The following is a 23,450-nucleotide window of genomic DNA, read 5'->3' on the forward strand; positions in this document are numbered from 1 at the left end:
TTCTAATGTCTTTCTTCTTTTGTTCAAAAGGTTTTCCTCAAGAGTGACCGAGTTGCTAGGATGGTCCACAGTGGTGGATGCTCAGCAAATGATTTCAGAGATGTTTTTAAGAAGAACATAGAAAAAAGAGTCCGGAGTTTGCCTGAGATAGATGGATTAAGCAAAGAGACCGTGCTAAGTTCTTGGATAGCCAAATATGATGCCATTTACAGGGGAGAAGAGGATCTGTACAAACAGTCCAATAGGATGGCTTTAAGTGCTGTATCTGAACTCATCTTAAGTAAAGAACAACTATATGAGATGTTCCAGCAGATTCTAGGAGTAAAGAAATTGGAGCATCAATTGATCTATAATGCCTGTCAAGTAAGTAATTCATCTCAGTCCATTCATGTCCTCTTATTAGAGTCCAGTTCACAAGATATTTTTCTCTTCCTGTTACATCTACCTGGAAGATGATTCTTGTAGAATTTGCATTGGGAGAGCTTTGGACAGCAGAACTGAAAACTAATAAATACTCAAGGGCAATGAAGTTTACCCTTCCTTGAATGCCAGTCATTTTTTTTATTTTTATTTTTTTTATTTTTTTGGTAATGATTAGTCCCCTATTCCCTTTTTGCCCATATGCTGGGCTTTTGGAGGCAGTACAAGCAGCTGTAATTTCCTGACCAATTCTAGTTGTGCAGAAGGGAGACAGGTTTTCTTTTCTTTTCTGCACAAAGGGGAAAGAAAGCTGAATATTTCCTTCACGTAGAAACCTAGCACAAAAGAAATGCCCCATTTTTTTTTCCTTTTTCCCTATCATCTTTTCCCCCTGTGGTTTTTCTCCTGTCATTATGGCTTGGGCTAGAAGTACACACACATAAAAGAAACTATAGAATTCAATATAGTAGAACTGTGAGTAGCTGTAGCTCATTATAAACACGTCTGTTTACTGCTCTTGAAATTCTAATTCTTCAGCAATGACCATTAATTGTGGATCAGTCATATTGGATGACTTCATGCTTATTTGTAGGTGATATTACTGTGCCACTTGCATTGTTTGGTCTTCTAACATTATTTCATAACAATATATTTACTTTCTGTTTCTTGAGTGTGCTCATATAAATACATCTATCAAAGACCTATGAATGCATCTATCATTTAAGGTAATCACTTTGTGCATTTGAAAAAGAGATTTCCGGCACTCAGGCATTTGTTACACTCGATGTATTTATTCATCCATCCATCCCCAAGGGCTGCAAATAGTTATTGGTAATAAGAGGAATGTATGTGTGGTTTACTCCATTGTGTTTATTATTGGAGAATATTATGTAAAAATAAGAAAATATTGAGAATTAATATTATATGATGAATGGTGTGTATTTCCTCTTTTGGTTTGAATAACATTGTCCTTGAAAATTGCAAATGAGAATTTCTGCTTCAAGGCCATCATTTAAACAAAACCTTAAAATTAATCAAGAACAAATCTGGCATATATTCAGGAATAATCTTTTTTCCCCATTAGCTAAGGTTCCCCACCCCCAATTTTTGGTGTGTAGAAATATAACACAGCATTCATTCCTGGTAAATGTTTTATAGCAACTAAAGACTGATAAGCATCTTTTAGTGTTATTTAGCAATAGTCTAAAGTATTCTTGCCTCTAGTGGAACAATTGACATGCTGAAAGTATTTTGGTAGGTCTTTCCTTAAATTTCCCTTGTTTAGATCTCCCAAAATAATGGCCAGTGAATCGGAGTATTTGGCTTCAGCCTCCAAAATTTGGTCAGCTAGAGTTCGTAATGCCTTGTTTACACAAGCTTGTGGTGGGACATAAACAGCAATTAGAAGAAATGAGGAAAATTCATGAGGCGAATAGTATGGTTTGCAATTGATAATTAATGTCTCTAAGTTTTCATCACAGAATTTATATATAATAGTTATATCCTGAAACCAGTTGTTGTTGATATATAAGCATAAGCCTCCTCCCTCCTTTTTATCAGATGTTTCTGCAATTCTATCTGATCACTGAATCTGAAACCCTGGGATATGCAGCTGCTATCTTCAATTGATTCATTTAACCAGGTTTCAGAGAAGCTCTCTCCTATTCCTTAATCTGTTTGAAATTCCCGCCCTTTTACCTCTCCTTCTCCATTTCCTCTGTTTGATTTTTTTGGTAATCCATGGCTCTGGGAAAATTGCTTCAGGACAGGGTGGTTGGGAGAAAGCTGCTCCTTAAAGAAACGTTGCTTAATTTTTAGCAGATGGTCTCGTGAGTATGAAATCTGTAGTGAGTTGCAGAGAATAATAAAAAATAAAAAAGCCATTAGAGAGCATTTCACCAAGGCAGCCTTCAGTGGCGCCATCTTGGATCCGATCATAATAGCTGGATCCGATCATAATAATATAATAAAGAAAAAAATCAGCTATCTGCAACAGTCTTAATTGTTAAATGTCAGTTACAGGACATTCATTTATAAAAGAATCACTGATAGAAAACAACATATTTGGGTATCTGTTAGAAAGTTGGCAATTATAGGGAAAAAAAGAGGAATGTTAAAAGTTGCACCACTCCAATAGCCTATACAAGTATTGTATATCTGTATATATAAGTATCCTTGACTTGCAATCATTCATTTAGTGACCGTTCAATGTTGAAAAAAATGACTTACGACTAGTTTTCACTTTTGACCATTGCAGCATCCTTATAGTCATGTGATCTAAATTCAGGTGCTTGGCAACTGGCATGTATTTATGACAGTTGCACTGTCCCAGGGTTTTGTGATCACCATTTGTAACCTTTTGAGCTGGCTCCTGACAAGCAAAGTCAATGGGGGAAACCAGATTTGCTTAATAATTACATAATTTGCTTAACAACTGCAGTGATTCACTTAACAACTATGGCAAAAAAGGTCATAAAATGAATGCAAAACTCATTAACAACTGTCTTGCTGATCAACAAAAATTTTGAGGTTAATTGTGGTCTTAAGTCGAGGACTACCTGTAGTGCAAAAATGTAGATTTTTCTGCCTAAACAAATTATTCCCATTATGAAAACAAGCCAGGTGCAAAGAAAATAAATATAAGATAATTACTCAAGGATTCTCATTGTTTGGGGAAATGATGCTACAGTTATTTTAAAAACATTTGGTTGAAAGCTGTCCAGGTTCATCAGTCCCCAAACTTTATATTACTCATTTCTGCAAAGGAGTAGTGTGTTTACTTACCTGCTTCCTACCTGACTTTACTTTGACTGTTTAAATCTGTGTGTTCCTCCAAGGCAATCTGCTTGTATATGTGCTTGGCTAGCTAAAACCAAATATTGACTTATCAGATGCCCATGCACAATATGAAATTTGCCAAGTGTCAAAAGGAATGAAGGCACATGCTGCTTCTGTCTGTAATTGAGTATCATGCAATTCCATCTTGTGCTTTCTGAAATAACTGCTTTGCTCTTTTTGAGTAATAGCTTTTTCACAAAAAGTGTGAACATAACTCCTGTGCATGCTGTTAAGTGCATATAGACTGAACAGATTTTTGAAAACATTCTAAAAATGTGAGTTCCCTATATAGCAGTATTAGGAGAAATTATCTTCAAATCACAATTTATTAATGCTTCCTAGGAAGCTGGTTAATAAAAGGTCATTTTTTAATAAGAATGCTACTGCTTTTTAGAAATTTCATCTCTTCCTCTTCTTAAAAAAAAAAAACTTTTTACAACCTACCCACAGGTTTTTTAGTGCAATTTTTTAGCTTAAATCTGAAGTCAGCTTTTTTGCATTATGCCCATATTCTGATCAAGCAGAGTTTGCAATTTGGGAATACATTGTTTTGTATTGATGATACCTAGATATTGCTATGGGAATATCTCGTGACAAAAATTCTGCAGTTCCCAAAGATAAATTGTAGAATAGGGTTTTCATGAAAGGAATTAGACTGCCTGGATCAATTTTTGTTTGATGAAAATTTAATTTTCTTTTTCTATACGCTGAAGACTCATAGGGTAAAAAAGCAAAGCTATCTATTTCTAACAAAATATAGCACCTAAGTTATAACAATGGCTGTTCTTGGATATTTCACAAACTGGTGTGGCATTAGAACTTCCTTCAGTGGTGTGATTCATATTAGGTTCACAGAAATGCTTATAATCATTGGTTACTGAGGGATGTTCCATATCTTTCATTGTTAGATCCATACCTATTACTCCATTTGTATTTATGAATGGCTTTTTTAAGCAGAATGTTTACAAATGAACGTTCAAACCTTGTTTTCAAGAGGAGGAATATTAGTTCAATTTGGCAATTATGAACATTATTAGTGGCTGTATGTGTGTATGCAAATATTTGAAAAACTGAGGTTTCAAATGAGAATCCCTCACCGGTGGCATTAGGTGTCTTTAAACCATGGCTTTTATCTCTAGCCTAATGTTTATGAACCTTGCCAACTTTAAAATGTATGGATTTCAATTCACAGAATGCCCCACCCAGTGTGTTGGCTGGGGAATTCTGGAAGTCCACACATTTTAAAGTTGGCAATGTTGGAAACACTGCTCTAATTCTTAGAGTTCTCTGTGGTCATACCACTGAAAATTAACAGTGCTGTATTATTTCCCACTTTTTTTAAAAAAAGGAATAATGAAAATAAATTAAAATCTAGTGACCTTGTGCCTCCAAGGATCATCACTGTATGACCTTACCTTATTACTTTGGAACCCTTGGAGGCTGAAAAAAAAATTAACACTATTTGCATAGGTTTCCCTCTTGCTCCTAACGTGCCTTTAATAAAGATTACACTTTACACAATTGAAGGAAATAAAATTAATTAATTAAAACTATCAATTAAGGGTTTTCCCCCCTGAAAGATATATCCTATTTTTAATTAAAAATTTGTATAAATCATAGATCTTGGTTTGGGTTGATGGGCAAATACTGAGTATTCACAGACTTTTTTATTTTAAATTGACACTGAATGAGAAATACAGGACATTTATATCAGGTTCAAGAAATTATTATGTGATTGCTTCAAGAAGCCATTGCAAGAAAGGTGAATGAAATTAAGGTAAAGGTAAAGGTCCCCTCGCACATATGTGCTAGTCGTTCCTGATTCTAGGGTCATGTAGCCAGCATGACTAAATGCCAAAAATACACGGAACGCTGTTACCTTCCCACCAAAGGTGGTCCCTATTTTTTCTACTTGCATTTTTTACGTGCTTTCAAACTGCTAGGTTGGCAGAAGCTGGGACAAGTAATGGGAGCTCAACCCCATTATGCAGCACTAGGGATTCGAACCGCTGAACTGCCGACTTTTTGATCAACAAACTCAGGGTCTTAGCCACTGAGCCCCTTGAATGAAATTAGAATTAAGTAAAATTATCCTGCATTATATGCTATCCTTACCTTGTGGAGTAGACATATGTATTCCAAATTTGATTTTTTAAAAATATATAAAAAGCCAGTGTATTTAACAGGCATCCTTCCTAGTTATAGGAGATGTGTGGCATTGTCATAAAAACATAACATCTTGACACTCTGGGCACAACTGATTGTGTTGTTAGTGATCAAGGCAACAGTTTGGAGAGATTTTTCTGAAGCATTAGTGACTAAATAGATTCCTTAAAGAGGTATCTGGCAGAAAAATACAATTTATTCCAACTGTGCTTCATTTTTAACCAGTAGTAGCCATGTAAACTATGTGAATCTTGTGGAATCTAATACCTTGGTTCAGGACAAAAAACATAGTATTAACACCATCACAACCAACATTATTTCCAGCTATGTTAGAAAGATGTTAAAAGAGAAGCATGAAAGGCAGGCTAGAAACTATTAGTTGGCACCCAAAATCTTGCTTTAAAAAATAGGTAGATGAATTCATTCTGGAGAAATAATGAAAGCTCAGTCCACTTTATCTGCAAACTAGTTGTGAGATATATTTTTTTTTGTTCCACCACAGTATATGACTTACCAACTCCTCTTTTTTAAAACAATTAATATACATATATATTATACATATATAAAGCAGGGGTCCCCACACTTGGCAGCTTTAAGACTTGTGGACTTCAACTCCCAGAATTCTCCAGCCAGCATAGCTGCCTGGAGAATTCTGGGAATTGAAGTCCACAAGTCTTAAAGCTGCCAAGTTTGAAGACCTCTGGTCTAGAGAATGACTTCCACTCTAGTTTCATTTGCTTTAATTGAGGAAGGTAAATCTAGACATAATGAGTATCAGTGATTCAATTCTAAGTAAGGAAATGGTTCTGCCTTCCTAATCATTAGCTGTCCAGCCTGGTCAAAGAAAGGAATGTTTCTTTGATTTCCTTAAAATAATTATTGGAAGAAACTGAATTCTGAGTTGGCAGAAGTAAACTCCATTTTTTTCCCCTCTTTCATGCTCTTTTTACCTTATGCCTGGGAGAGAGACACAGCAACCAGGCACTAAGAATCTGATTTCCTTGACTTCTCAACCTTTTCTTTTCATGGTTTATGATCAATACATAAGCAGGAGCAAAATGTTTTTGTTTTAATTGGGGGGGGGGGTGTGAAACGGGCAGACAATGCCATAGGAACATTGATCTCTAATTATTCCATTCAACATTCAACACAATGGGTTCTTTTATTTACCCTTTAAAGATGACTTTCATACAGAAAAGGTACACATTGTCTTATATTCATTTTTAGTTCCTATGCCTGTTCAATTTTTAAAGAATATTTTTCATTACTTAAAACATTGTGAATACTTTCTTTTAGAGAGAGAAGATGCAAACATATCCTTTATTAAACCAAACATGAACTTCCTAGTCCAACAAATCCCCATGTGAAATCTTTGTTAAGGTCAGTGTGTGCAAACATTAAAATTGCAGATTGCAAACATTAAAACTGCAGATTGTTGCAACTACCTCTGTTGAGAACAATTGGTCACAATAGAGCTTCCATATGGAGAAGCCTGCTCTCACTGTGCTATTGAAAACCTGCATAGCAAGGCACTTGTCAGTCACCAAAGACAAGCAGCTTGCTGTAATTTTCCAGTCTTCACAATTTAAGATGTATTGTTACCTTAGTTTTGTATATAACTCAGCTTTGTTTGATTCAGGAGTGAAATGCTCCCAGTTTGGACCGGTTCGGGTGATCCGGTAGCGATGGGGGGCAGGTAGTTTGGAGAACCGGTAGCAAAAATTCCTGGATCCCCCCCATTGCCCACGCCTCACTGTTCTTCTTCTCTGTCCCTGAAGCGCTCGGTGGTGATATAGCTGCAAACGGCCTTAAATGACTGCCGCGGCACTTCAAAGGGCGCACTACAGCTGATCAGCACTGTTGTATTTTTAAATAAGGTAGACTGGGGCCTGTCAGTAAAAGGCAATTGGTAGACCAGGGTCTGTTTTTAAAGAAGGTAGACCGGGGCCTGTCAGTAAAAGGCAATTGGTAGACCGGGGTCTGTAAAGAAGGTAGACCGGGGTCTGTCAGTAAAAGGCAATTGGTAGACTGGGGTCTGTTTTTAAAGAAGGTAGACCGGTGCCTCCCAAGTTTTGTATACTTTATTATTTTTATTATTTATTATTATTGACCTTGCCCATTCAGTCACCTGACCACCAAGCCACACCCACCAATTAAGCCACGGCCACAGAACCGGTAGGGAAAATTTTTAGATTTCACTCCTGGTTTGATTCCTTCACTAGTTTTAAGATGAACTGATAAAAATTGCTAGAATAAATTTGTACTTTTAGAATTGTTTAGTACACATTAGTTACTCATTAACACTCTAACCAGCAGCAGTTATGAATGAGCACAATTTATCATTTATATTTATTAGTTTAGTTATAAGGTGGATCTATAAAATACTAGCTGAATACCCATGCTCCGCTAGGAAACTATGTGATCAGGCTTGAAAAATTGATACTTACAGCTTGAAAATTGATTAGTAGTTACAATCGGCCTTTCCTCTCCCCTTCTCTCCTTCAGCCTTGCCCCACAGAGGCCTATCCTGTCCTATTCCCCTTCTCTCCCTTGCCCCACAGAAACATCTCCTACCCTATCCCCTTCTCTCCCTCTGCCTTGCCTCACAGAAGCCTCCCCTATCCTATCCCCTTCTCTCCCTCAGGCTTGCCCCATAGAACCCTCTCCTCTCCTATCCCTTTCTCTCCCTCAGGCTTGCCCCACAGAAGCCTCCCCTATCCTATCTCCTGATTGCTGTGAAAGTAAAACTGAAACTCATCTCCTTTGCTTGTGTTTTGCATTTGGAACAGATTTGTTTTCAGGTGGGGAGGAGTTAGCGTCAGAGGCAGGGGTGAAATGCTCCCGGTTTGGACCGGATCGCCTGATCTGTTAGCGATGGCGGCAGGTGGTTCGGAAAACCGGTAGCAAAAATCCCTGCCCCCCTGCCCTGCCCCGGCATGCCCAGGTGAGCCATGCGATCATCAGAGTTTTTTTTTATTTTTAAAAGCATTTTTTCTTCGGCCAAAAAAAATGCTTTTAAAAGTTTAAAAAAAAGTTTCTGATGATCGCATGGTTCAGCTGTGATTGTCCAAACCCTTTCAAAGCATTTTTTCTACAAGCTCTTCGGCTTGTAAAAAAAAAAAGCTTTTAAAGGGTTCTGGCAATCAGGCAACTCTGCTGGGATCATCAGAACCCTTTCAAAGCATTTTTTCTACAAGCTCTTCAGCCGAAGAGGCTGTAGAAAAAATGCTTTTAAAAGTAAAAAAAAAAAGTTGGCCACACCCACCCAGTCACATTACCCCCCCCACCAAGCCACGCCCACAGAACCGGTAGTAACAAATTTTACATTTCACTCCTGATCAGAGGACTGTTTGGAAAGTGAAACAGTATTTGCTGTGTGAGCAAGAAGCAAACAGGAAGGAGCCTGGCTGTGGCTGTTTTGTAGTAAGGCTGCTTGCTGCTGTGAAAGTAAAACTGAAACTGAAACTCTTTCCTTCTACTTGTGTTTTGCATTTGGAACAGATTTCTTTTCAGGTGAGGAGGGGGAGTAGAACTCCTTAGCATCACAGCATGTTAATCATAATATAGGAAATACCATGCTCTGATGGTAATTTCAAAAAATCCTTTCTTAGTGAGCACCTAGAAGCGAAGACGAACATACGTGGCAAATTTCAAGTTTGTAGGCTTTACAGTTCTGGAGATTTTGTGATGAGGAGTGAGTGGTATTTCACTTATGGATTACATATCTGTTGATGGAAGTAATAAAATTCTGTCTTAATTTCACATTGCAGATATTTTCGCACTCCTTGTAGTATACTGTTGCAAAGAACTCTCCTTGAATCCTGTAAACTCTTAACTTACAACTATGCATTGTGCTTGCCTACTTTGACTTGAAAAGTAAATTGAAGAGTCCATTACAGCTTTAACTTTTATGTTGGGAAAAAGGGGGGCTTTCTGCATAATGAAGTGTACTGCAGAAGAAACTAATTTGCTGATTCTCATTTTGAACAGATTATTCACCCTGTTTTCCATTATTTTGGATTTTAGCAGATTGAACTGTATTAGTTTCATTGCTATGGTTGGTTTAATTAAATTTGTACAGCCAGGCACCCTACCAGTGGCAAGAGTGCAATAGACCAGGCTAATGTAATGTTTGTCACAATTGTACTTTGGGGGGCTGTTCACCTACTTACACGCTTCAGTCGTGGAAATGGATGTAAACAATCTATGGCCAATGTGTGAATATAAAAGAGCTGCTTCAGAATATTAACATTCCTCAGTGGAATTCTTAGGAAATAAATGTTGGGTTGCCTTTTTTGCTGTGCTTCCCTCTCAGGATTGGTTGGTTTGAGATGTAATGCTAAACCATTCAGCATAGCTTCCCCAGATTCTTCCCTCCTATCCAGGAACCTGCATAAAACATAGAAAATTTATTTTCATTTTTAATCCTAATTTACCATATTATTCTTAATTCAAAGAATCCTTACAACCTCAAAATACAATTGATAAAGTTGCCTCATTTTAATGAATTATGGTTAAAATTGTACCTTTTGGACAACTGCTAATCTAGAAGTTTTTGATCTCTCTTTAATATGCCAGAGAGAATCATGTAAACTTGTGAATATGCTGAATCTCATTATACTGAATTTTACTGTGTAAAACTATGAACTGTTTTACATGACATTTGAACATACTGTGACAACTGATAGGTTCATTGCAAGTTTTATGTAAAAGTCTTACCTTTCCGTGTTATTTTAATAGTAAAATTATCTCATGCTGATATCATGCAGAATAGTGTAAAAGGCACTACTGAAATTCATGTTAAAATAAAATCTGGAAGGGCAAGAATATCTGTGTTTAACTTAATCTCATGATGAGATTGGCTAGACTTCTACTTTAGTAATGACTCTAATATTCTAGTTCCACATATAAAATCACTATACAAATCAAAATGAACAGCAGTCACAGTACTGATACTAAAATAAGGTCTGGTGGTATTATCTTGACCATTTGCCTGATCAGTTTTAATAATAAACAAGTATTTGAGGCAAAGCTTGATCTTTCCTCTAGTTTCCAATCTAATCTCTTAATTCTTTTCATAGACTAAAAACAGGACAGGACAGTATCAATTTCTCTGAATTATTTTTAAAGTTTGCACAGACCTAAGTGAGATTCCGTAGCTTGTTGAAATTTTATATTCTATTTTTGTATTACAAAAATTACTGATGCAGTTTTTAAAAACCTTTTTATTCCCATGGACAAAAAAAGCATGAATATATGAATATATATATTTATAGTTTGTTTGCAGTATTTTTGGAATTATTCTTAAAACCATATGAAAGGCAATGAACAGAAATGATGTTATGAAGTTGTAGGAAAGTAGACTGAAATGAATTGGGGAAAAAGAGACAGTGGATGTAGAATGTAGAGGAAAATACTATCTGATTCTTTAGCAGATATTTAGAAAATATGGTTTTCTAAATATGATTTAGCACTCCAGGAAAACTGTGTTATTTCCCAAAATTACATCATCCTAATGGAGAGATCAACCCAATCTCATCCGTGGTTCTGAGAAGACATAACTACAGGTACTTTCTGCCTTTTATTAGAAAGAATACTCAGGACATTGTTGCCCTAAGACCATAGATATAGGAGACAGAAGTTTTAGAGAATGTCATCCTTCAGTTAAAAAAAATAGAACTTTCAAATCCTATTAAGCAGGTTCAAGTTCAGTTGGATCAAACTGCATTAAGTGCCTGTTTATAGCTTATAATTATGTTCGGATCTTGAAGACTTGAAGACCTGAAGAACAGGTCTTTCTACTCCTTATTTTCCCTTTTCACTGAAGCATTTTTGCATGACTTTGTTTTGATTCGTGTATCTAACCACCACACCTATATTTATTTTTTTCACTGGAAAACAATTGCCAAAAAGGTGGGATGAGAAAAACCGTGAATAAAGTTTGCAGCAAAGGTTGGGACTCTGTACATTAGTGTTTTAATAACTAAATGATGACCAAGGGTCATTTTTATCTGCTGAAGAACGCAGAGGATAAGGCCAAAGATGCCTCTTGCCAGTTATTTGGAACAATTTGTCAAGTGACTTTTTCTTATAAACAGTTCTCGGGGAACACTGTAGTCTAGTGTACCTTTCCCCTATCTCATATAGTCCATGACAGTTTTAGATTACACCTCTATTATTCCTGCCCATGGATCATACTGGGTTGATGTGATGGTATAAAAGTTCAAGATATTAAATTATATTTTTGTCTCAGTGGAATATAAATTTGATATATCATGGGTGATTTTGTAACTGTTTTAAAGAAATAAATAATTCATTGGTGGTTTTAGGTCATGTACCTAATTTTTAAGATTTGTTTATGAGCAGTCATTCTTTATTTTTTTACCCTGTGGTAAGATGGTCAGCCAATAAATTATTATTATTTTATTATTATTATTATTATTATGATTATGATTATGATTATGATTATTATTTATTTGCATTTTTATCCCGCCCTTCTCCGAAGACTCAGGGCGGCTTACACTATGTTAAGCAATAGTCTTCATCCATATTTTTTTTTTAATAATTTGAATTTATATCCCGCCCTTCTCCGAAGACTCAGGGCGGCTTACACAGTGTTAAGCAATAGTCTTCATCCATTTGTATATTATATACAAAGTCAACTTTTATTGCCCCCAACAATCTGGGTCCTCATTTTACCTACCTTATAAAGGATGGAAGGCTGAGTCAACCTTGGGCCTGGTGGGACTTGAACCTGCAGTAATTGCAAGCAGCTGTGTTAATAACAGACAGACTTAGTCTGCTGAGCCACCAGAGGCCCATTTTATAAATAAATATTTTTTAAAACTATAATTCCATTATTGGGTTTAGTTTGGTTGTAAAGTAGCGTAATAGAAGAATTCCAAAGCAGAAATAGAAGAAACCAAAATATACTAATAAAATAAAAATATTAGCACAAAATTGTAAAAAAACTAAACAAGTAGTCCTTGATTTATGACTGTCTGTTTAGAAACCAAAGTTACAACAGCACTGAACAAAGTGTCATACTACTGGACCTTGTTATTTACAACTGTCACAGCAGCTGTACAGTCTCATGATCAAAATTTGGGGGCATAGCATCTGGCATGCATTTATGACGGTTGCAATGTTGTTTTTGACTTTCCCAGCCAACTTCCAACTAGCAAAGTCAATAGAGAAAGCCAGATATGCTTAATAATCATGTGATTCCCTTAACAACTGCAGCAATTGTAGAATTTGTAGGGATGCTTTTAATGCAGGATAAAAATTTCCATATTTTACATCCTTTGTCATTAAAGTCTGTTTTGTATACCCATAGATCATTACAAGATTTAAACAAAAAAAATCCAGAATGGTATTATCCTGTTATTATTTTCTGTCAGTTGTTTTATTTATGAAAATGTCAGATAAGTTGTATTTGTTTCGTATTTCATTTTTAATATTGTGAACATTTTCCATCCCCCTTTTTTCTGTAATTTTCATGCAAGCTGGACAATGCTGATGAGCAAGCTGCCCAGATCAGACGAGAGCTTGATGGGCGCCTCCAAATGGCTGATCAAATGGCAAAAGTAAGTTTGAATTTCTTATTTTGAGGAATAGAACATTTCTTAAATACGTTTGAAGCTGGTTATTTAGGAAAGTTCCATGCAGCCAGTGGAACAAACTACATAGATTTATAACAGCATTTTCTTGCATTTGTCGTCCTCATCTTGCCTTTTCAGTTCGTTTGGATAGACCTTATTTTCTGATGGATGACTACTAGTGGCTGTGGGTCTTGTTAATATATTGCATATTTTTGTAACTGGTAAACTGAGTTTATCATAAATTGTTTGACAATCTCTGCTTTTAGGTTTGCCAATCAAAAGGCATGGCATTCAAGGAGAAAGGAGGAACAGAGTGAGGGCAAAACAGGTCAAAAGCCAAGCTTCAAGTTCTTCTATAGTCAGCTAAATGAATAGTTTAGTTGTCTATTGGAAAGGCCACCACTGTTAGATATAATTTGGAAGTGATCGTTTTAATTGACATCGTATGTTAAGTCTCATGGATACATGATTGCAGAAAGAAAAGAGCCATTGTGGCACAGTGGTTAGAATGCAGTATTGCAGGCTAACTAGCTCATGGTTGACTTACCTTTCCATCCTTCCAAGGTCAGTAAAATGAGAACCCAGATTGCTGGGGGCAATATGCTGACTCTGTAAACCACTTAGAGAGGGCTGTAAAGCACTATGAAGTGGTATATAAATCTATTGCTATTGCTACTGTTAAAAGAAAAGATATATAAACACTGCACAATCTGAAGAGTTCCAGAGAATTCATAGAAGTAGCCCTACTTTGATAATGGAGACACCAAAAATATATTTGGGGATTAAGATGGGCCATTGGTATTATATGTGTCGGTAGGATTTTTTTAAAGAAATAGTCCTATATATGATGATACAACATCAGGTAATCCAGAAATATGCTAACCTATTTGATTTTTAAATATTGCTTGAGCTTCAGTTCTCTGAATTGAACTGAACTGAACTGAACTACTTAACACCTAGAATGTTAACTGGACTCTTGCTTAGAATTCATGGCAAAATTTATCATGCCAAATCAAGAGATTGGGGGAAGAATTGCAGACATATAAAATGCTTGACATCTATTTCAAGCAGATAACCCAGAAATCAGATCAGTTTTGATTATTTTATGATTTATTATTATTATATGACCCAGGGACCACTGATAGAAAGGAGAAATATTTTGACTGTTCTGTTTAATGGAGAATGTTTTAAGTACTGGTGAGTTGTAAGGTAAAATGCTAGTATTAAAAAGTGCTATAAAAACAAAATGATTCAGTATCCAGTCATTCCTTTCCCTTCTAAGGAAGTGCTTTTAAATTTTGAATTATACTACTAGGTTTGAGCTAAAGAAATGATGATCTGTCATCTTACATTACTCCAGATATATTATCAGAATGTTTTATTTTTGTTTCTTACCATCCTTTTCTATTTTGTGAACCTTTCTAAATTGAATTACATTATTTGGGATACATTGTTTCTTACTATCTAATTGACACTTTAAAATGGCTTCTGTAGTTTTTCAGGTTAGTAATCTAAAGGATACATTTTATATTTACATTAAACAAGATACCAATTAATCAGGGTTGTGTTTATCTGTCTAGGAGTTTAGAACCTAAAGTGACACTGAACTTTCAAAAATATTTTCAAGGAAAGAAAATGTCCAGAGTTTATAGCAAAAGAAATGGAGCACATGTATATAGAAGAACTACGGTCTTCAGTGAATTTGCTGATGGCAAATTTGGAAAGTCTTCCGGTGTCTAAAGGTGGACCAGAATTTAAATTACAGAAGTTAAAACGATCACAGAATTCTGCTTTCTTGGACATAGGAGATGAAAATGAGGTTCAACTGTCAAAATCAGATGTGGTGCTATCATTCACATTAGAGGTAAGTATATTTATCATATAATACTTGTTGACATTTAAATTACTTATGAATATTCCTAACTCCTTGGGTTTGTTATTTATTGTAGTTCCTTTAAAAATTCCTAAAGGTGTGCTATTTATCTGGTATTTTGAATTATCTGCCAGCAATTCAGTTGGATATTTTACTACAGAATGTTTTCTAGAAGACTATTCAAAGGGTTGTAAGCCCACAGATCTGTAAAATCTTCACTGCTGATCATAGCAAAATTGTTAAAAATCAGGTTAATCTCTCTTTTTAATGATTTTATTAAAGGTTACAATTCTAACAGTAAAAAAACTATTCAAACTAAAAAAATTGAGAAAAGATGGGGAGAAGGTGCAGAAAAGAAAGAAAAAAAAGAAAGAACAATAGGAAGAAAATAAGAATATAGAATAAAGAAAAGAAAATATAAATAAAGAAATTACTTTCTTCTTTATCATAAGTATAAACAATTTTAATAACTTATCTCTTCTTAAAATACAACAAATAATCCCTTTTTCCCCTATGCTATTTCTTATTTATAAACAAATACATAAAGCGTTATCATTTCAGACCTGATGTTAGCAAAAGTCCATTAAGTATTACCAGAGACAACAATATATCTACTTTAACCTGGTTCAAATCAATGAGTTTTATATTCCTTCTTTTTACTTTTAACTATCTTGATCTTTAATCCCTTCAAATAATGTCTTAAAACCTGATTTCTTTTCATTTCATTTTCAATCCCCTACATTTTTTTCTAGTGTCCAATTTTTAAAGTCTTGTCTTTTTTAAAAAAAAAAGTATCAAAGGAAAAACATTTTTCCATGGGAAGGATTATGTATAATTAATTCCAAAATCTTATTTCAAATTTATCTGGACTCTTAATCTGCTTGTAACTTTCTAAAATTAAAGATTTAATCACTGTTTCTGTTTATTTCCCCCCATTTTTTTTTCCAGTTCTTGTAGCTACAATTCCCTTTGCTAGGCATTTGAAGGAAATTCACCTGATTCTTTAAAACATGTCTATCCAAAGGTCCCTAATAGCTGAAAAGGAGTTTAAAAGCAATTTCCGAAAGTGATTCGAAAAGGAAGTACGCAAACTTAGTGTTGTTAATGTCAAGTTAATCTCATTTGAATAAATCATCCTTTATCTTGAAGTCATGTTAACCTTTTCTAAGGCACAGTAATTATCTCAGCACAAGAGAAAAGTAATGAAGATTGTTGGACCAGATGTTGAATTTTGTTTAAATTGTTTCACTTTGCTTCTTTTTATTATCTATTATCTTAGGACCTATTCAGAAATAACAGCCCTTCAGATTGCCACTAGAGTGTCTGGATAGACATAATAAGTATGGAACATTAGTACATTAGGATGAAAGCAAAACTAAATCCTCTTCCTATTGTGCAGGGATGCACAATTCTGTTTATTACTATGACCATTTCTTACCTCCTTTGATAAATATGGCAAACCTTACACCTCTGTTGAATTTGGGATTCAGAAGAAGTGAAAAGAAAATTACTCCTGTCTTAACAATGCACTTCTGAATGCTGCTAATGCTCCAGAAGACCAGTAAAACTCTGTGTAGTAAAACTACTTTCTCTGGACTTGCATTTCAGTTTAAAGTCTAGGATCTCTGGGTTATTGCTTTAATTCTGGCCTTTCTTTAACAGGGACATATGATTTCTCGTTGCATCACACATACCCTTAAAAAAAGGCTTAAATAACTGCCCCAGAAGTCTGAAACATGTACCATGTCCTAACTTTTCAGTCTTTTCCTATTCCTGATCTAAATTCTTGATATTTTCACTAAAGTATTACATATATGTGTGTTGGTTATAACATTATAGTATCTTCATTGTGCTTTGCTTATTGTTCAAAGATAATACAACTGCAAAGTTGCATAAGGTAATACAACTGCAAAGTAACATAAGAAAAAGTTCAGCAAATATTTCTTTTTTTATTCAGCTTGTCACCTCCAGTACACTTTTTCAAGAGAATAAAATCACTATTGCTGAAAGCGAAGGGGAGGCCACTAGCTCCAACTCCAGCAGGAATGGTGTTTTTTAAGAACAAAGATTATATTGTAGTAATGGGATTTAGTTCTGTAAAGTGATTGCCTCCTTTGTCACTCTGTTGGCAGTTTGAGTAAACAGATCTTGTGGGCCAAATTCACATGCCCTTTTCTTGAGTACTTCTATATTATGCTGCAAAAATGAACTGTTTTACAATTCATAAATCTGAAATAGATTCACAATATATTTGTGAATCAAAGTAAATGGTGTCGGAAGCTAACTGAGCTACAGACCTTAAAAGTGATGTTCAGTCAAGAATGGAATTCAGTCTGGAATGTTTCATAAGAAAAACAACACCATATTTATTGAGCAGACATTGGTATCACTCTAAGGGCACCCATGCTGCTTCTCAACCTAGCAGTATGACAAGGTGAATTATTTGGAATCAAAATGGCTGGAAAGTTATCAGGGAACAGATCTCTCCTTTTTTATGTGTTTTGCTCCTAACTGATTAGACCTCAGAGAGCATATAGAATTTGTATGTATGTAGGCAGTGGGAAATTGGAATTAAGATTGCCGGGAGAAATATCAACAACCTCAGATATGCAGATGATACCACTCTAATGGCAGAAAGCGAAGAGGAACTAAAGAGTCTCTTGATGCGGGTGAAGGAGGAGAGTGCAAAAGTTGGCTTAAACTCAACATTAAGAAAACTAAAATCATGGCATCCGGCCCTCTCAATTCCTGGCAGATAGATGGTGAAGAAATGGAGGTAGTGACAGATTTTATTTTCCTGGGCTCCAAGATCACCACAGATGGGGACTGCAGCCAAGAAATTAAAAGACGCTTGCTCCTGGGGAGGAAAGCTATGGCAAATCTATACAGCGTACTAAAAAGCAGGGACATCACCCTGCCAACAAAAGTGTGTATAGTCAAAGCTATGGTATTCCCAGTTGCAATGTATAGCTGTGAAGGTTGGACCATAAGAAAGGCTGAGCGCCAAAGAATTGAGGCCTTTGAACTCTGGTGCTGGAAAAGACTCCTGCGAGTCCCTTGGACTGCAAGGCGAACAAACAAGTCAGTTCTAGAGGAGATCAACCCTGACTGCTCTTTAGAAGGCCAGATCCTGAAGATGAAACTGAAATACTTTGGCCACCTAATGAGAAAGAAGGACTCACTGGAGTAGAGCCTAATGCTGGGAAAGATTGAGGGCAAAAGAAGAAGGGGACGACAGAGAATGAGGTGGTTGGATGGATTCACTGAAGCAGTAGGCATGAATTTAAATGGACTCCAGAGGATGGTAGAGGACAGGAAGGCCTGAAGGAATGTTGTCCATGGGGTCCCGATGGGTCGGACACGACTTTGCAACTAACAACAACAACAGGCAGTGGTGGGATTCAACAGATTCGTACCACTTCAGCCGAACCGGTTGTTAAATTGCTGGCTGGCCCCTCCCCTCCCCTCCCTGCCCAGCCTCTTCCAGAAGTTTCCACGTGCCCAATTTTGGCTCTCAGGTAAGTGCAGAGAGGCCTACTCAGCCCAAAACGAGGCAGGGGGGTACAGAGCGCACCCCCACATCACGTTTTTGCTTCCAGGGGGTGCAGGAGGCCAAGTGCTGCCTGTCACACACCATAGCCATGCCTACCATGGCCACACCCACCCATTAGGGCAGAGAACCAGAGAACCAGTTGTTAAATTATTTGAAACCCACCACTGTATGTAGGTTTACATGCATGCTTGTGTGTGTGTGTGTGCATGTGTACGGCTCAATAGAGATATATATCTTTATCATAGGATTATCTTTTTTTAAAAAAGAAAAAGAAAGATTGAATAGACATGCGGATTTGTTATAAATGAGAAAGCCAGAGCTGTTTTTAAAAATATTATTATGTGTCTATTTGTGCAACCAAGGAGTCATTTTAAGCCAATATTCTCCAAATTATTGTTATCAGTTGAACTATTTTCCTACCTAATCTCTGAAGATGTGCTTCAGTTTAGATTCCCAGTACTACAATGCAAGTACAATTGTAGAGAAAAGTATTAACTTTAAAATAAAATGCTTAGAACTGCCTGCCTGTTATGTAGTTTTTTGACAGTGGAAAACTAGTAGAATATTTCTAGAATCTGTAGGTCTAGAAGCACTCTGGCCAATTTATCTTTTCATAGCTGGAAAGAAAGAATTTAACTTAATTAATTTCAAAGTGTACAGAAACTGCCAGCTTATGTAGTAAGTGAACTAAATTTTATGGAGCTTTTTGAAAATGGGGTTTGGATGGGGAAGAACAGGCTTCAACTCAACCCCTCCAAGACTGAATGGCTGTGGATGCCGGCATCCCGGTAGAGTCAGTTGAAGCCATCGCTGACTGTTGGGGGCGAGTCATTGGCCCTAATGGAGAGGGTTCACAACTTAGGCGTCCTCCTGGATGGACGGTTGTCCTTTGAAGAACATATGATGACCGTCTCCAGGGGAGCTTTCTATCAGGTACGCCTGATACACCAGTTGCGCCCCTTTCTAGACCGGGATTCCCTATGCACGGTCAGTCATGCCCTCGTCACTTCCCGCCTGGACTACTGCAATGCTCTGTACATGGGGCTCCCCTTGAAGAGCACCTGGAGGCTTCAGCTGGTCCAGAATGCGGCTGCGCGGGTGATAGAGGGAGCGACTCGAGGCTCCCATATAACACCTCTCCTGTGCAAGCTGCACTGGCTTCCTGTAGTCTTCCGGGTGCAATTCAATGTGTTGGTTACCACCTTTAAAGTGCTCCATGGCTTAGGACCGGGTTATTTACGGGACCGCCTGCTGCCACCTATAGCCTCCATTGACCTGTGCGCTCCCATACGGAAGGCCTCTTCAGGGTGCCGTCAGTCAAACAATGTCGACTGGTGACCCCCAGGGGGAGGGCCTTCTCTGTGGGGGCTCCTGCCCTCTGGAATGAGCTTCCTCCAGGATTACGACAACTTCCTGACCTCCGGACCTTTCGTCGCGAGTTGAAGACGTATTTATTCTACCGCGCAGGGCTGGCTTGAAATCATTAGTAATTTTAATAGGGGTTTATCATAGTTTTATTTTTGTTTTTAAGTTTTAAATTCGGCCAAATTGAATTAGTTTTTTAATATATTTTTAAATTTTATATTATATGTATAACTGTGTTTTATCTGGCTGGAAACCGCCCTGAGTCCTTTGGGAGAAGGGCGGTATAGAAATCAAATAAATAAATAAATAAATAATAAACTGCATAAATGAAGTATTTCCTTGCAAAAACGTTTTCCAAGATGTTTGGTTTCTCCTTTTTCTCGCATTTCATAGGAAACCGAAATGACACTGTGCCTGTTTTCAATCAGGGAAATCTCTCTGCAAGTTGACTTGGTCACAATGCACAATTCTGTAATCAAGAAAAGAATGGTTTCCCAATAGCATGATGATATTGATTAAAGTTTAAAGAATTTGAGTTAAGGAACAATCACCTTCACAGTCATAATTTAATATGTTGTCTTCAAGACAACAATTTCAATTTCTGAAGTAGAAAGCCACTAAAGCAGCTTGTGGCTTACATTTCAACACCCATTTGCTACATTCAACCCAGAAGTGGAACTTTGGGCAATTAGATGTTGATATGGAGGGCCTTTAACCTCTTGGGCTTAATGGTGTGAAAATATTTTTATATGTCTCTGGTTGGACATGAGAATGAACTGGGAAGTTCAACTATGAACTGTGTTCATAATTCTTCCCAGCAATATGAATAAATGGAAGTTTGGAATTTTGACCACCAGTTGTAGCAGCATTCTCTCTATCAATCAAAGATTAAGTTTCCCCTAGTTACATCCAGGCAAAGTATCTTCAAATGAGCTGGGATCAATTCACTTGAGATGAGTGTTATTTAAATGTGTGAAAGTTCACAGTTCTATGCTCAGATCAAGCTAAGTCTTACAATAGTTAACTATGCAGTAGTTTATACTAATGCTCAGTTGCTATGTATCAGGTTAGATCTAGATTTAGTGTTTTAATATATTTGAAATATTACTAGTTTCTTTATATGTTTTTCTTGGATTCAAAATGTAACAATTTGTTTATTTGCCCCAGCATTGTCCCTCACTTGCTGATGAGTAATATTTGTACAAAAAGATACATTTGGAGCTTTTGCGGCCACTAGTCATGATCCAAAAGCAGTCACAATTACACTCTCAATATTTATAGTCTGTTGGTGAACAGTGATGTTATAATAGTCTTTACATCCTATTATTATAATCATTTGATTATACATTGCAGTATATTTACTGATAGGACAAATCAGTAAGTATAAACTGCTATATATAGGATTTTTGAATTTTTAAAACTCAGTGTGCTGCTTAGTATGACGGTTGCTCTGTATACATGAATATGGAGCATACTTGTTTGCCTGCAATGTTTATCAATTTTCTTCCTCAATGTTTAATAGCAAAACCATTAACGTATTTTAAAGGATAATCCAAAATTGCAAGGAAAAAGATGATCAATGAGCTGTATAAAGCAGGAATAACCTTACATTTTTATAAATCTGAGTGAGACGTACATTTTTAATCAATGGTAACATTGTCTCCTGTGTACTCAGTATATCTTTCAAACTGTTACGACGATTCACATTTACTGTTTTTTTTTCTTGTACAGATAGTTATAATGGAAGTTCAAGGTTTAAAGTCTCTAGCTCCAAGCCGTATTGTTTACTGTACAATGGAAGTGGAAGGAGGGGAGAAACTTCAAACAGACCAAGCTGAAGCTTCAAGACCACAGTAAGATTTTCAAATGATGGGATTTCCCCCCCCCCTTTTTTTTTTTTTAAAAAAGGAGGATCCCTTCAATCTCATAGGAAAATTTGCTCTAAATTTAGATTTATGTTTATGGAAGTAAAAGTTAGCAAAAAGTAACAAGCCACTGATGGAAAACTGACAGACTGGTCGCCTGGTTGGCACATCTCCTCTAAGAGTTAACAGCAGAAGGTTTGCAGAAAAGGCCTGATAGGAGAACAGAGGAAAGTAGACATGTCCAACATCAGCATCTACAGGAGGATGAATAAAATTAAGATGGTTATCTTAGCAGAATTAGCAAAATCCTGCCTCTTTTGTGCATGTGTCTATGTTGTTCATATGAACAATGAGACAGGTTTTGTCATATTTTTTTTTTTTTGTTTGTTTTACATTTATACCCCGCCCTTCTCCGAAGACTCAGGGCGGCTTACAATGTATAGGGCAATAGTCTCATTCTATTTGTATATATTTACAAAGTCAACTTATTGCCCCCCCAACAATCTGGGTCCTCATTTTACCTACCTTATAAAGGATGGAAGGCTGAGTCAACCTTGGGCCGGGCTCGAACCTGCAGTAATTGCAGGCTTTGTGTTCTTAATAACAGGCCTTACCAGGCAGAGCTAAACCGGCCCTTACCGGTTTACTTATTGCTGCAGAACCTCTTAATATTTTTGATACACACACACACACACACAAATCCTGTATGGATGACATTGATACTCACACCAACTTGAAATGGCTAATAAATGTCCCTTTATTTATAGACACTGTCACCCTATTTGTCCTCCATCATAACAAGTGACAATGTATAACAGATTTTACATGCCTGGAGCTGCCCTTGGATGATGTCAGAATAATGGAGGAGAAAATACTATTTGAAAATGTTTGTAGCTGTCAAATACTTAAGACTCTATAACACATGGACTAGGAATGAGACGAAGGCAAGATTATAGGGTGGTGGCCAATAATGTTGGTCCCCTTATTTATTTCATTTCATTCTACTCAATGTATGACTACATAGAAGCCAAGACAGCAAAACACATCTTGTTTAGCCATTCCTTCTAGAATTATGTTTTGCTTTTATTCTCTAAAAACATAATAAGGTGAATGAATCATAATTCATCATGATTATTCTTCATTTACTAAATAGGCCATAGTCTCAAATTTAATTATTTGAGTAAAATAAGTAAAATCTTACAATCCCCAGTGACTTTATAGACATTGTATGTAATATGTAAGATGTTTGGTGTTGCCTACTTCCATAAAGTTTTGTCAATTTCCCAGTCTAATCTTCAAGATGGGATTTTCTGGTGGCCTCTTTTCCAAATAAAAACTAAGTCCAACCCTGTTTACCTTTTCAAGATTAGTCAAGGTCAGCTAAGTGTTTCCATCTAGTTGGGTGATATTATTATTGATCTATTTGATAATGTTTGATAAATTCATTGGTAATATCCTATCTGCCTGCCTGTCTAGCTATCTTTATACCTACATGTTTTCAGTTTAAATCAGGGGTGAAATGCTCCCGGTTCAGACCGGATCACCCTGTAGCGATGGCGGCAGGTGGTTCAGAGAACCAATAGCAAAAATCCCTGCCCCCCACTACCACCCCAGCTGAGCCGCGCAATCATCAGAGGAGGTCATCAGAGGAGGGGGGTTTTTTTTGGTTTTTTTTAACTTTTAGAAGCTTTTTTTCAGCCGGAAAAATGCTTTTAAAAGTAAAAAAAAAGCCTCTGATGATTGCGTGGCTCAGCTGGGATCCTCAGAAC

General features: G+C 36.6%; 1 protein-coding gene across 8 annotated transcripts in view; it reads left to right on the forward strand.

Annotated features, from left to right (window-relative positions):
* Nucleotides 1-23,450, forward strand: part of CADPS2 (calcium dependent secretion activator 2) — a 374,092-nt gene that overhangs the window by 133,386 nt on the left and 217,256 nt on the right. For 6 of the 8 annotated variants that reach the window (XM_058189611.1, XM_058189606.1, XM_058189605.1 and 3 more), the window contains exons 3-6: nucleotides 31-363; nucleotides 12,930-13,010; nucleotides 14,653-14,889; nucleotides 21,548-21,669. In XM_058189611.1, coding sequence (XP_058045594.1) covers nucleotides 31-363; nucleotides 12,930-13,010; nucleotides 14,653-14,889; nucleotides 21,548-21,669 — 773 coding nt within the window. Of the gene's footprint in view, nucleotides 1-30; nucleotides 364-12,929; nucleotides 13,011-14,605; nucleotides 14,890-21,547; nucleotides 21,670-23,450 lie in introns of those variants that run through there. The other 2 variants (XM_058189612.1, XM_058189613.1) reach the window with 2 other exon arrangements.

Source organism: Ahaetulla prasina, chromosome 7, assembly GCF_028640845.1.
Source record: "Ahaetulla prasina isolate Xishuangbanna chromosome 7, ASM2864084v1, whole genome shotgun sequence".
Lineage (NCBI taxonomy): Eukaryota > Metazoa > Chordata > Lepidosauria > Squamata > Colubridae > Ahaetulla > Ahaetulla prasina.